Raw genomic sequence first — 13,736 nt, forward strand, 5'->3', positions numbered from 1 at the left:
CCCTCTCCAGGTTAGGCTGGTGTCTCTGTATCCTTTCTGCTCCCCCTCTGTGTGGTCCTGGGCTGGGAACCAGGTGAGCCAGGTCCTGCAGGTCACCCCTCCCCTCTGGGTCTTTGGGCAAATCACTCCACCTCTCTGGTCCTCCAGAGTAAGATTGGAAACCTTCCCACCTTGCCTTCCCAGGCACTGAGGGGATCAGGAAACAGCAGCAGAGGGCTTCCACAGTGAAGAGCATGGGCCCCTGTGTCTGGGGAGCTTGGGAGAGGCAAGAGGAGGGGGCAGGAATGGAGGCATTATGAAGAAGCCACAGGAGGTGGCGTTCTGTCTAAGCGTTCTGTCTGGGAGGAAAGCGGGGTGCTGGTGGCACTGACAACATCAAGATGTCCTCCAGCTGAGACTGTTGGTTTCTCCCAGAGAGAGTGGACTCCCCTTGATGTCCCCGAAGAAGTGCATTTCAGCTAAGGGAAGGAGAAGCTTGCTGAGATCTTGCCTGGGTTGGAGTGGTAGGGAGCTCCTTGTCAGTGGAGGTATGTTAGCTCTTACCAGTCAGGTGTTGATTATCTCCAGGGATGGAGCCTAGTGGAGTTGGGTAGGATTTGGTCAAGAGGCTCCCCAGACTTCCAACCCCCCTCCTTGAAGGAGACCCAATGGCCCAGTGGCCAGAGCCTGGCTAAAGCCAGTAGCACCCTGGCCCTGCGGTATCTTCTTGCCTTTGGCCCAAACACCCTCTTCCCCAGATCAGTCCTCTTCCTGGGTCAGGTTGTCCTTGAGCAGATGCACATGCCCGCCCTATCTGACTGGTGCAGAGGGCGGCAGAATTACTGCCTTCCTCTTACCAGATGGCCGAGTGCTTCTGAGCTTTCTCCCTACTCAGATCTGAGGGACCGAGGGCAGAGCCCCTTATGCAGGGGGTCCACTGAGGGTCACCCATCAGATAGAAGTAGAAGGGCACTGGCTCCAGAGTCTGTCTGCCTGGATGCTTGGAGGATGCCTAATGCCCCTGAGCCTCTGTTTCCTCATCTGTGAAATGGGGGTGCTAAGAACACCTTCCCTGTAAGCCTGGTGAGCAGTAGAGGAGATGACACCTGTAAAGCACTTAGCACAGCGCCTGGCACTTCATCATCGCTCAGCAATGTTAGCTGTTTATGTTCATTCGTTCATTCACACCTAATGTGCATTCTTCCCTGGGTGAAGCCCTGCGGGGACACCCGGGCCCTGCCCTTGAGTCGGTCACAGACTATCTGGGGAAACAGGACGGTACACAGCAGGCTGTGTGTGTATTTAGGGGGGATGGGGTGCATAGGAGGCATCTGGTTGAGTTGGCGTCAGAAAAGCCTTTCCTGGAAGGAATAATGTCTAATAGGAGTCTTAAACGAGAGGCAGTATCTGCTGTGGGGTGAGATAGGGGAGCAGGAAAGGCAGCCTAGGCAGAGAGGAACAGCATGAGCAGAGGCTCAGAGGCATAAATAGCCTGTGTGTACTGGGGAGGGGCAGGGGAGGAGGGAGGTGTGCAGGTTCTGGGCTGGCATGTTGAGATGAGACATGTGGAAGGGCAGGGGCATCATCGTGGGGCCTTGCATTTCATCACCTATCGAATGGGAGCGACCACAGTCCTTAACTCTTGGTGTTGTTATGAGGACTCTGAGTTCATACTGGTACAGCACTTAGCAGGGGGCCTGGTACGTGATGAGAGCTCGCTGTCAGCCATTATGATTGCTTGCAGATGTGTGTGGCAGGAAGAATCTTCTAATGGCAGTTGCATTGTAGGGGTGACGTTGGCACTGTGGAGGCTAGTCCATGGGACTGTGGGTTTCCAGCTGCAGCCAGGGAAGATGACCTCAAACTCCAGGTCTCCATCTCGGCAACCCGTCCCTTCTTGGCCTCTGAGCTGCCAAGGTCAAGGTGGCAGCTGCTGCTCTCCTAGGCCTGGGAGAAGGTTAGTCAGTGGAAGGATCTCCCACAGGAAAACTGGCCCCAGGGGAACATGGAGGGCAGGGGAAGAAGGCAGCTGCCATGCCAACCTCTTCCCAGGTGGCAGAGCATCTGAACCAATACTGACTTAGGGTTAAGGGCATTCAGGAAAGGCCATGTCTCTCCCTATCCCAGTTTGTCTCTTCCTCCAATCTTTCCCTATCCTCCTTTTCTTTTTGATTTCTCTCTCTGTGTTCACATATCTTTTCAGTGAAGCCACTCCTGGGGGTGAGGCACCCACAGGTGAGTTGTCACTATGGCTGACTCATCTGCTAGCCCTCTGACTCTCCTTCTGAAAGTCTCCATCTTTCCCCATCAAAGATGAAAGCCGGGGCCCAAGTGCAAATGCCTGTAGGGCTCAGCAGGTGACAGTCACGAATGAAGCAGGTGGCTGTGGGCAGCAGAGGCAGGATTAAAGGGTTCAGCTCCAGCTCTGGCTGGCTGCTGCCCTATGGTGGATGGGCTCAGGGCTGCCGGAACGCCTGACTTTTCAAGAGCAGCTGGACATCTAGACCTTCATGTGGGTAAAAGGATGCTGAAAGCGATTATCCCACTGCCTGAGAACTCTGTCGGGCCAAAATTGAGGACAAGGGAGTATCCAGTGAGATGCCACCTGCTAGGGCCAGACATCCGCCCCTCCGCTGGCCCAGGGCTTACTAAGTCACTCAGAGATGGGGGCGCCCTCAAGAAGTGGACTAGCCTCTGCCTCCAGCTGGAGGCTTGCGGAACTGCAAGGCCTGTAGACCACTTGAGTGTTGTCCATCCAAAATCCTTTATTCATTCTTTCAACAAAGATTTGAGCACCAATTCCGTGCTAGGTTTTGGAAGTTTAGCACCCAACAGGTGAAAGGAGAGTATTCTTGAGAGGGCCTGAAATGTATCTTCTGGGGCTCAGCGGTGATTGTGAATGTGGAGGACAGGTCTGTTTCTCACCTGGAGAATTTCTGATGTGGGAGGCCCAGGAGAACAGCAAACGCTTGAAGGGATAGTCGTATTGGGGATCAGGAAGAAAGAAGGGCAGCCCTGCATCCCCTCCCAGTGTGCTGAGGCCCTTGAAGGGAGGTGAATGACCTCAGTGTTCTAGGGCTCCAAGTGTCGACACAGGGAGGTGAGAGGAGGCTGGAGCTATGGGGTGGCACAGTGGCTATGCAGCCCAGCACACCACCTCAAGGAGCAGATGGGCTGTGAGCCTCTGGTGGACTAGACAGAGACCCTCACTCCCCTCAGAGTCCAGGATGAAGCTCTCATCATCCCCCAAATTATGCGTGTTGTCTACTGGAGACCCCAGAATCCAACCCCCCCCAAAAACTAAAACCAAAATCCAGTATGAATTAGAGTCAGCACACCGCCCCCCACACCCCCACCATCACGGCCAGTGAAGGGGCACTTCATTTTCTCTCTTCCTCTTCCCCACCCCACCGTAGTGGAGAAGCAACAGTCCAAAAGATGTCAGAAGAGACCCCTTGGAACTGGGTGTGAGTTGGAAAGCTTTAAACTGGACTGGACTGAGTTTGAAAGTCAAAGTGACCAGTTAGTTATTGGTTGGGCCCCAAATGCTGAGATGAGAAAGGGGGATTTGAGACAGTTGGATAAAAGAAAACATTTCATGTTTGTACATGTCAATGAACCAGTTATGCATTATACACATTAGATCATCATTTTTTTTTAATGAAATATAGTATTCTTTCTGTGCCAGGCACTCTTCTAAGTTTTTACATCTACCAGCTCATTTAACCCTCATAACAACCTTTGAGAGTTTCTTCCATTTTACAGATGAGGAAGATGAGGCACAGGCAGGTTGAGTGACTTGCCCAAAGTCAGACAGCTGGCAAATAGCAGAATCAAGACTCAAATTTAATAATATGCAGGCCCGTCAGAGCATGTTTGTGGACATATCTGGGCTGTGGGCTGCCACTTTGAGGCCCATGGTGTGAATGAGAATGGGGAAGCTCTGTGGGGGAGGAGGAGGGCAGGTGGGGGAGTAGAACCCACTTAGAATCACAGACTCTCACAGATGGGGAGAATCTTGGAGACAGTCGGCCCACCTTTATCTCCATTTTACAGGTAGGGAAAACTAAAGGGGGCAGGCCCTGCTCAGGGTCACTACGGCTCAGGGCCCCTGCCTGTCCCTCTCCTCTTCACAGGCTTCTCATGTGAATTTATCTCCTGTGAACCAAGGATGAAACTGTGCTCCTGCAGTTCTAATCTCAAGGAGAGGAGGAGAGGTGTCTCTTTCCTGGAGGCAGGACACCTAGGTCCAGGTTCCCTTCTCTTAGGGATGCCTGCCTGTCCCCTGGGCTCGGCCACCCTGAGCGGGAGCAGCAGGCACTGGCCTATCCTGGCCAAAAGGCTGCCTCTGGCCGGCGCGCATAAGGTGGGCGCTGACCAGGGTGCTGAACCTGTATAGCGCCTTCCTCTTAACACACAGGCTGGCTGACTTTAGAAAGGGAAGTGAGAAGGAAGAGGATTCTCAAATTTTTGTCACTCAGGAACCAACATGACTGTTTTGGGCAGTCTTTAGTGGGAAAGTTTTGGAGCTAGGATTTCTGTGGTCTTTGTGTCCTGGGGAAGGCCATTCGACTGCTCTGGACCCGCTTTTCATCTGTTCAATGGGGAGAGTAGCTCTCATCCTACCACACTCGGAAGGCTGAGGTGAGATCATCTGGAGCTAGTGACAGCCCCACGCAGCCCAGGTCCATCTCTGGGGCCCAGTAAGGCTCTCAGGAGCTCACCCTCAGAGGCTCCGTGGCCTGTTTCCTCCTCTGTGGAGTGGCGGTCGTGCCGGGTGGTTTCTGCTGCTCCTAACCTGGGTGCTCTGGATGCTGTGGGTGTAGGTGGAAGTGCTCCGAAACATGAGATACACTTCGAAATTGGGACTGATTTGGGAGTCTGAGAGCATACTGGGGATTATGCAACATTGTTCCTTTCTCACACAAGTCCTGACTTGGTTTTCCCGCTTCAGGAATGGCTATGGCCAGGGATCCATGCTCCTCACCTGAACAGGGTGGGGTCTGGGCACGGCAGTTTTACTAAGAGCACTGGCTTTAGAACCAGGCTGACCCAGGTTCTCATCATGGTTCTGCCACATGTAGAAGGGCAAGCCCAGTGCCTCTACTAAAGCAGCTAAGCGTTTCCCTCGGGGTGGCCAGGAGTACTACAAGAGCCTAGGAGAGGCCTAGCATGCTGGGGGTACCAGATACATGCCTGTGCTCTGCACTGGAGGGCAGCCTCAAGTTCCCTTTGTCTTCTTCATGTGCCCGTAGCCTATCTACCCACATAGCCTCAGTACTAATGACAGCTCCAACTATCTGTTTGTAAGACACATTATTTGGCTGAACTCTGCAAGAATTCTGAAGGTAGAGGTGATGCTCATTTTGCAGACAAGGCCGCACACCAGCAGAGGGAGGGCTGGGAGTCACACCCATGCCTACCTGATTCTGAGACTCCTACTTGGCTTTGAGCAGATTACTTGACCTTTCCAAACCATTTTTCTGGTCTAGAAAACGGGGATAGTTATCTCATTATGCTTGTTATGATTTGAAGATATAACGTGCGCTATTTTACAAGGGTACATACATATTTAAAAACATACATGAAACATATTTGAGTGACCTACAAGGAGCAAGGGGAGGAGAGAACACAGGGTAAACCTGGAAAACCTTAAAATGAGCAGGTTCTTGCACGCATCATAGTGTGCTACGAACCAAGACTGACTCGATTCTACCTGATATCCAGGTGAAGGAGGAAGATATAAAGTTTGTACACTACAGCATCTCAAACTCTAATGTGCACACGAATCACCAGGGAACTGTTTACAAGGCAGGTTCGCACTTGATAAGTCTGGGGCAGGGCCTGAGATCCCGCATTTCTAACAAGTTTCCAGGTGAGGCTGTTGGTTTGAGTGGCAAGGATGTGGAAAGTTTTCCCTTCCCTTCTCAGGAGTCCTCAACTTGCTTGATCACGTGAGTCACATGAGGAACTCATAAAAACGGATTAAAGGCCCTTCCCTAGTGAACTGGATCCAGGTCTGGGTTGGGGCCCAGGATATACTGTGTACTCTGAGCAAGCATCTCAGGAGACTGGTAGGCTCAGGCAAGCTGGGGAAGCATGGCTGTGGTCCACATCTGTTATCATGGCCCATGGCGTAGACAGACACAGGAGACTGGCTCCCCAGACCTCTGTCCCCAGTGCGTCTTCCTGAAGGAGAGGTGGGAAAAGGGAACAAAGGCATTTTCCCAGGTTCCCTTGCAGCTGTGGTCTGCGAGGTGCTGTAGCTTCCAACCATCAGATGCATTCAACTGAGCCTTGAACTTGGAAGTGAGCTGAGCGGTGCATTCACTTTCTCGTGCAGATCCAGGCAGTTGTTGTGTGGCTCTAGTTTCCTGATCCCCAGATCATGGCGATGATGATGGATCTTGTTGATCTCTGTATCTAAACCTTTTTGTTTAAAAAGGCTAAAGTAGCTTCTGTTTACTAGAACTGAACCCCAGGACTAAGACTTCCGCAGGATCCCCCCACCCCCTCCTCCCTCTAAACCTGTACACTGTCACTCTCACAACACTCACCTTATGTGGCTCAAATGGAACATAGCCTTTTCTGCGGTCATTCAATCTTCTCTATTAGACTGCACCATTAGCCTAAGCAGATGCTGGACCTTCAACTCTATATCTCCCACCTGGTCCTTTGGTCATTGCTGCTCCCTGCATTCTAGGGTCTGTCCTTAGTCACCTGGGTCTTGCCAACCCTCACTGCCCACCATCCTCACTGCCTGCCACTCCTGCCTTCTGACCCACTCTCCGGGTCAGATTCAGGGCCAAGCACAGCGGCAGTGGCTTGAGGCGGGCCTTGTGGTATCCCAAGGACAAACAAGGGCTGTGAACTTGGATGCCTGCCTTTGAATCTGTCCTTTAGTGCAAACAGTCAATAGTGGCCCACAAGCATGCAAGGTGTACAAGAGAAAGCTGAGGATACGTGTGTGTGGGATCTTTCCTCTCCTTGGTGGTGGACCTGTCTTATTGGAACTGCACCAAAGTAGACAAGATTGGAAGGTGATAGAGAATATTACCTGTTCCACAGACTCTAATTTTCTCTGTGTGAAGAGGCATGGATCACTAACAATGTCATTAATGACACTAGGAAGACAGGCCGAGAGGGAAGCTGGGTTCTTAAGAGTGAGGCTGTGTGGGCTTGCCACTCGTTTTCTAACTACATGTCAACAGGTACTGACCTGACCATAATACATTCTTGGACTCAGGGTCTCAAGAGACTCATGACTTCACTATGGAGGCTGACAGACTGAGTAGACAGATGCAATGAAAAACACAGCCAGCTCTAAGAATTGGGAAGGAGATAAGGCAAGGAGAAGGTGGGGATGTAGGAGCTGCCAGAGATGGTACAAGTGGTTTACGGCACTTCACCAAAGGACAAGGATTTGGAACCAGACCTTTATTTTACTTGTAAGGCACTGGATGAACAAAGAAATTTCAAGCCAGGCAAAAGTGATGCCATGAATCTCACTAGACCTGGAAAGGTCATGGGAACCTCCCTGTAGACAGGACCTGCTCTACACCATATCCAGCCCAGGACTTTCCCCCAAGGTCAAACCCAGCTCCTCTGTGGCTCCCCAGCCATGCTCATCCAAAGCCATGGTCTGCTCCCCAGGGGTGACTGTCTTTGGTCTATGCCTTGCTTGGCCTAGGTCAAAATTCTTTTTTTTTAAAAAAACAGAGGACAAAACCACAGTGAGATGCCACTTCACACCTATTAAGATGGCTATCTGTAAGAACACTACCACGTATTGGCAATAATGTGGAGAAATTGGAACCCTCATACCCTGCTGGTGGGAATGTAACACGGTACCACCACTTTGGAAAACAGTCTGGCAGTTCCTCAAAAAGTTAAACACAATTACCGTATGATCCAGCAATTCCACTCCAAGGTACATACCTAAAAGAACTAAAACATATGTCCACACAAAAACTTGTACACAAATGTTCATAGCAGCATTATTCATAATAGCCAAAAAGTAGAAACCACCTAACTGTCCCTCAACTGATAAATAGTTAAAGAAAACATGGTATATATCCATACAATGGATCATTATTCAGTCATAAAAAGGAATAAGGTACTGACACATACTCCAATACAGATGAACCTTGAAAACCCTAAATGAAAGAGGCCAGACACAAAAAGCCACATATTGTGTGATTCCACTTATGAGAATTGTCCAGAATAGGCAAATATTTAGATAGAAAATAGACTAGTGGTTGCCTGGGGATAGGATGGGGGGGAATGGGGAGCGACTGTCAATGGGAATGAGGTTTCCTTTTGGGGCGGTAAGAATGTTCAGGAATTAGATATGGTGATGGACGCACAACACTGTGAATATACTAAAAACCACTGAATTGCACACTTTAAAAAGGGTGACTTTTATGATTCTGTGAAGTATATCTCAATAAAGCTGTTATTTACAAAAATAGGAACAGGTTATTAAGTGCTGATATTTATTGTTAAGGCTCCAACTTTTCAGGTTCCACAAAACCTGAACTATTCCCATTTGCCGCTGGTGATTACTTGGTGATGGCTGGAAGGACGGAGGCGGCCCAGACCACAAGCACGACAGCCTGACTTGGAAGTTCCTAACGGCCTCATTCCCTTCCCCCCACAGAACACCTAAGACACTGTCTGTGTTGCTCACTGTCCTGGATGCAAGGAGACCTACTCAGAAAATGGCTGATTCTGCAGATGAATCACTAGAGTTTCTGTTTTCAGAAGACAAAATTATGTCTGTGACTATGCTTTCAATCTTTGCTACTAGAAAATCTAAGTGGCAAATTTATTGTTTCAGTCTTGTCTTTTCCTTGACTCAGGGTCCTAAAAGTTATCTCCCTTCCCTGATTGTCTAGTGGTCTCTGGTCTGATGTTCCTTTAAATGCTTCCTCTTACAGTAAAGGATGCTTTCATGAGCAAATTGCCCCAAGTCCTTTTGGTAGCAGATATGGTCCGATTTCAAAACACAAACGTTCCGCCCACTTGCCAGCCCTTAAGGAAGAAGACCACGATTAATGGTTGCATTTGTAGCTCTGCCTGACCTCTGGGTCTTTCCCCAGAGCGGAGATGTTCTAAAGGCTTCAACGTGGTCTTTTACTAATCACTGCTTGAGGTGGGGTCTGCCAGAAATGCCCAGGGGGCTCGCTAATGCTGGCCTCTCCACCCAGGCACAGCCCCGACCCTGGATTGACCCTGGGCACATGTGCCAGTTTAGCTTACCACTAACCCACTCTCAGGCAGGGCAGACAGGCAATCCCAGGCTACAGAAGATTAGCAGACATCTCAGGAAGGCTCTAGTAGCCCTCTGCACACAGACAAATGTCCTAGTTTGGGGGAAGGAACCCAAGGAACTACGAAGTGAAAGGACGCACCCATGGCTGAAATGCTACTTGTGGAACGAAAGTGACTAGTGCCTTGATCTCTTGCCTCTGAGCCTGGTGCTCTATGGTGTTCTTTCCACTCCAGCACAGGGCTTCATCACTGACCATGTCTGTCAGGCCTCGGGCTGAAAAGGATCCGGAGAACACTAAAGTCAGGTGGGCCTGAGTGGAGGGCACAGGCGTCCAGAGGCGGGGCTCCCTGGGGGTGAAAGGCCTTCCTGGGCTGTTTCTTGCTTCACTAGCTCCTCCATCTACCCCAGTCCCTGGCTTCCAGAGGCTGGGCTCCCTGCTCCTCCTGAAGTTCAGCACCAAACTCAGATGGAGCCCATGCTCCTATACTCCTGTCTGGGCCCCAAAGGGGATGAGAGGCAGAGAGCTACAGACTTTGTTGGTAAGCACCACACAAAGCCTTGAACCTTCATTGCCTTCCTTTTGCACCAGTTCCTAGGGGTCACCATACACAGAAGCAGACGTCAGAATTCTAGGTAGGAAAGGCACCTCAGATTTCACAGCAGGGCACAAAGGCCCTGGGAGGGGACAGGACTTAGGGTCACTCAGTAAGTTGGTGGCCAAAATGAGATTAGCCCTCAGGTCTGTTCTGTTTACTCCTGTTTATAGGCTGCCATTGCCCAGGCACAGACAGACCCAGAGGACTGGCTGAGACAGGCAGAACTGGAGGATTCTGCCCTTTTCAGAATGACGCAGTCTTTCTGCAATGTGCCTGCCCTTGCGAAAATCATCCTTGTGGCTATGGAGTTTCCAGTCACTCATTTTCATCCACACAGCCGGACTGGAACCCATCTTAGCGATGTCAGGCGCAAGGGCAATTTATGAAGGGAAGGTGCTCGAGAGGCAAGATTGGACCCTGGGGAGGAAAAGAGTCATTTAACCCCACAAAGACTCAAACTCTCAAGTCTCATAACTGGAAGGAGCTGTGCAGTAAAGAAGAGTGGGAGACCGGCAACACGATTTTTGTATTGACATTTGGTTCTCAATAATAACATCCAAAATGCGTTCTGTTCTTATAGCGCTGCAGGTGGGACTGCATCGGGCCGAGGGCATATGTTGCCGGAGTCTCCCTTGGGAAGTGGGGAGGAGCTGGTGGCGAGAGAGACACACTGATTTCTCTTTGGGACCTATATACAGCCAGGTGGAGAGCTGCAGCAGGCGTCTTGGCTCTGAGAGGGGGTGGGGAGGCAATCCCAGACGGCCTGCAAACACATGGGCAGAGTCCCTTGCCCCCGGCCCACAAGAACACGGTTGCTGACGGGACCAGTGGTGGCAGCTCCAGGAGAGTGGAGGGAAGGCTGGGATGTTACATTCTTGAGGCCTTCACAGGTACATGTCATCGTAGCCCGGCGGGGGGAGATGGTCTGGGTTAGGTCTGGAATGGAAAGAGGTATTGGTGAGTTGGAGCGATGTAAGGCCGGGGGCACACAGGCAGACTGGGCCTGAGCTGAGGGAGCCTGCCTCCAGAATCACATGGTGGTTCATGAGTTTAAGAGCATGTGCTCTAGAGCCAGACCGCCTGGGCTTGCATCCTGATTCTCCATCTTGGATAAGTTACTTCACCTTTCAGGGCCTCGATTTCTGCATCTGTTAAATGTGGATAGTAATATCTACCCACGAGTGTTGATGTAAGGATCCAATGAATTCCCGACACACACTAAAACTCCAGTGAGCAGTGTGAGCAGCAACTCCTCCCCTGAGTCCTCCCTGAGGGGAGCTGGGGGGAGGGAGGCACTGAGGAAGGGGGTGCTCCTGGAAGGCTCCGGAGAGGCATCAGGCAGGGGCCTGGACGAGGCTCCGCTCTCCTGGCAGCAGGGGATGGAGCTAGTGCCAACTCTGCACCTAGTGTCAGACATCTTCGTTTCTGCGACACTGAGCTGAGCTGCCAGCAGGTCCTACTTCTCAGCAGCCCTGCGTGAACACCTACCCAGACGGGCTGGTCCCAATGGGTCCAAAGGGGTCAAAGCGTGCTCCTGGGGGCACAGCGCCTGGAGGAAGCCGGTTTGGGAGCCCCGACGAGGGGTCGATAATCGCTCTTGGGAAGCCGGATCTCAGGGGATCCACAATCATGCCACCTCTCCGACACCTGAGGCAAGAAGGAACGATGGGTAAGCAGGTGTTGCAAGGAGCTGCTGAAGAGGTGAAGGAGGCAAGAATGGACTAAGAATGACTAAGATATCTACTCTGGGTGAATCAAGCAGACATGTGTGGTTGGGTGCCTGAGTGCCAGCAGGAAGTGGGCAAGGGCAAGAACACAAAGAGTACCTTTCCTGGCACACATGCCCTGCACTTTCAGCTCTACATGCTCCCTGAGACTGTAAAACTGAGATCTCTGCCATGACCCACACCCACAGGGGACAGCTAATCGAGAACAGGTGCCAGAACTTGTCAAGGTCAACGCAGAAGCACCACATGGCTCTGCAGGGCACTACTTTAGATCTAACAACTAACAGCAGTCAGACAATTCATACTGCTCGCTTCTTTGCTTTACTTTCTTAAAGGACCCCGGGGCAATCTATGACTGCCTGTGGCCTGCCCAAGTCTGGCTCCTGACAGCATCTGTCCCTCATGGAGTTCCACAGACCTGACCTCAGGGCTCAAACTAGGATGAATGAGCTGATGCTCCCCAAACTTTGAGGTTTCTGTTCAAGCTTAACTGCAGGCTTCGGTGAATTGCCCACTGCCTAAAAATGAGATGCTCAACTTGGAGTCACCTTGCAACAGAGGTTGAACTCTATTCTGAATCATTCAGAGAAGACAGTGTACAGCGGAGGCTGCAATAACTTTGTTGGGTGCATGACAAGAGTCACACAGTGTCTAATGGGGATCAGAGACTCCTCTTATCAAGTGAGGTGACCTCTGCATAGCCCTGAACTGCCCTGAAGTGTGTAGCCCAATGAGTGCACTGCAGTCTGCACCTGATAAACCCCACGGTATCCTTCCATCCAAGGGAGGGCTACTGTCCTCCAGCAGGGTAAAGGGGGCCAGAAAACGACAGATGAGTTACCCGCTGGGCTTGCTCAGCCCCTCTCCAACACTGAGAACTCTCCTGCGCTGCCCTGGGCAAGGCAGAGCAGAAGTGGCAATTCTTTCTAAGCTGCTCAGCAACAACTGCCTCCTTCAACCCAAAGGAAGACTGACGAAAAGCTCTAAAATTAGACGATGAGCTGGGGGCTGAAAGCCACAAGAGCAAGTTACGTTGCTGCCACTGCCCCAGCAATACTCACCCAAAGGGGTCTAGGTCCTCTCCCCCGACAGCAAACGGGCCCAGGGGATCACACCTGAAACAAACAAGGGACAATTACCGACAGTCCCAGAGCAGCCGGGCGCCTGGGCTCCCAGGGATGGGGACAGGGGAAATCTCTGCATGAGACCATAACCCAAGGGCTATTTCAGAGTGGTCCTTAGCACACACTAACACTAATAACATTACAATGGCAATTATGTGAACAGAGCTAAACACAAAGTTAAAAACATGGAAAATCCCAATCTCTGTAGAAATTTTATCTGTAGAAAGATAAAATATTAACAGTGGTAACCTCCAGATGAAATTTATTTTATTCACACCTTTTTCAAGTTCCTAAACTTTGTATAAAGAACCAAGAACTTTTAGATCAGAAAAATATTATTCTAGGGCCAGCTCCGATGGCCTAGCGGTAAAGATTGGTAGCGCTCAGCTTCAATGGCCCAGGTTCAGTTCCCGGGCATGGACATACACCACTTGTCTGTCAGTAGCCATGCTGTGGCAGTGGCTTACTTACAAAGAGGAAGATTGGCAGTGGATGTTAATCTTCCTCAGCAAAAGAAAAAAGTTAAAAAAAAATTATTCTAAAACCCAAAATCAAAAGCTGATTTAAAAGCGTCCAAGGATGGAATGAGATGGGTGCTCACGCAGCCAGAACAGTGTTTCTCAACCTTCCATTCATTATGGCCCCTAAATGGGACTTTAATACCACAGCTACTGTGTCCCTGTGTATGCACCGGAGCCCACTGGAGGGTCACAAACCATCATAATCTCTAAGATTCTTTTCACCACCCACCAAGGACCAATTTCTGTCCTCATTGAGAATGCATGTGCTAGGACCATAAATGACTATGCTTTCTGGAGAGCAATTTTATATTATCTAATATATATACACAAAATATGTCTATCTTGCCAAGAGTCATATATCTTTATATTCCTTAGATTCAATAACTTAACGTTTCTGTTTTAAGGAAAGAATACAGAATTCAAATTAAAATATCACCATAAAGACTTGAATCAAGGGAACTGGACTGGCCTAAATGGGGACCAGTTAGACACATTATGGTACATCCCTAAATGGG

General features: G+C 50.4%; 1 protein-coding gene across 1 annotated transcript in view; it reads right to left on the minus strand.

Moving 5' to 3' along the window:
* Positions 1-10,356: 10,356 nt before the first annotated feature.
* Positions 10,357-13,736, minus strand: part of PSMF1 (proteasome inhibitor subunit 1) — a 39,027-nt gene continuing 35,647 nt past the window's right edge. The window contains exons 5-7 of the mRNA XM_046679033.1: positions 12,638-12,691; positions 11,338-11,496; positions 10,357-10,785 (exon numbers count right to left, since the gene is read on the minus strand). Coding sequence (XP_046534989.1) covers positions 10,734-10,785; positions 11,338-11,496; positions 12,638-12,691 — 265 coding nt within the window. The 3' untranslated portion in view covers positions 10,357-10,733. The remainder of the gene's footprint in view (positions 10,786-11,337; positions 11,497-12,637; positions 12,692-13,736) is intronic.

Source organism: Equus quagga, chromosome 12 (genome assembly GCF_021613505.1).
Source record: "Equus quagga isolate Etosha38 chromosome 12, UCLA_HA_Equagga_1.0, whole genome shotgun sequence".
Lineage (NCBI taxonomy): Eukaryota > Metazoa > Chordata > Mammalia > Perissodactyla > Equidae > Equus > Equus quagga.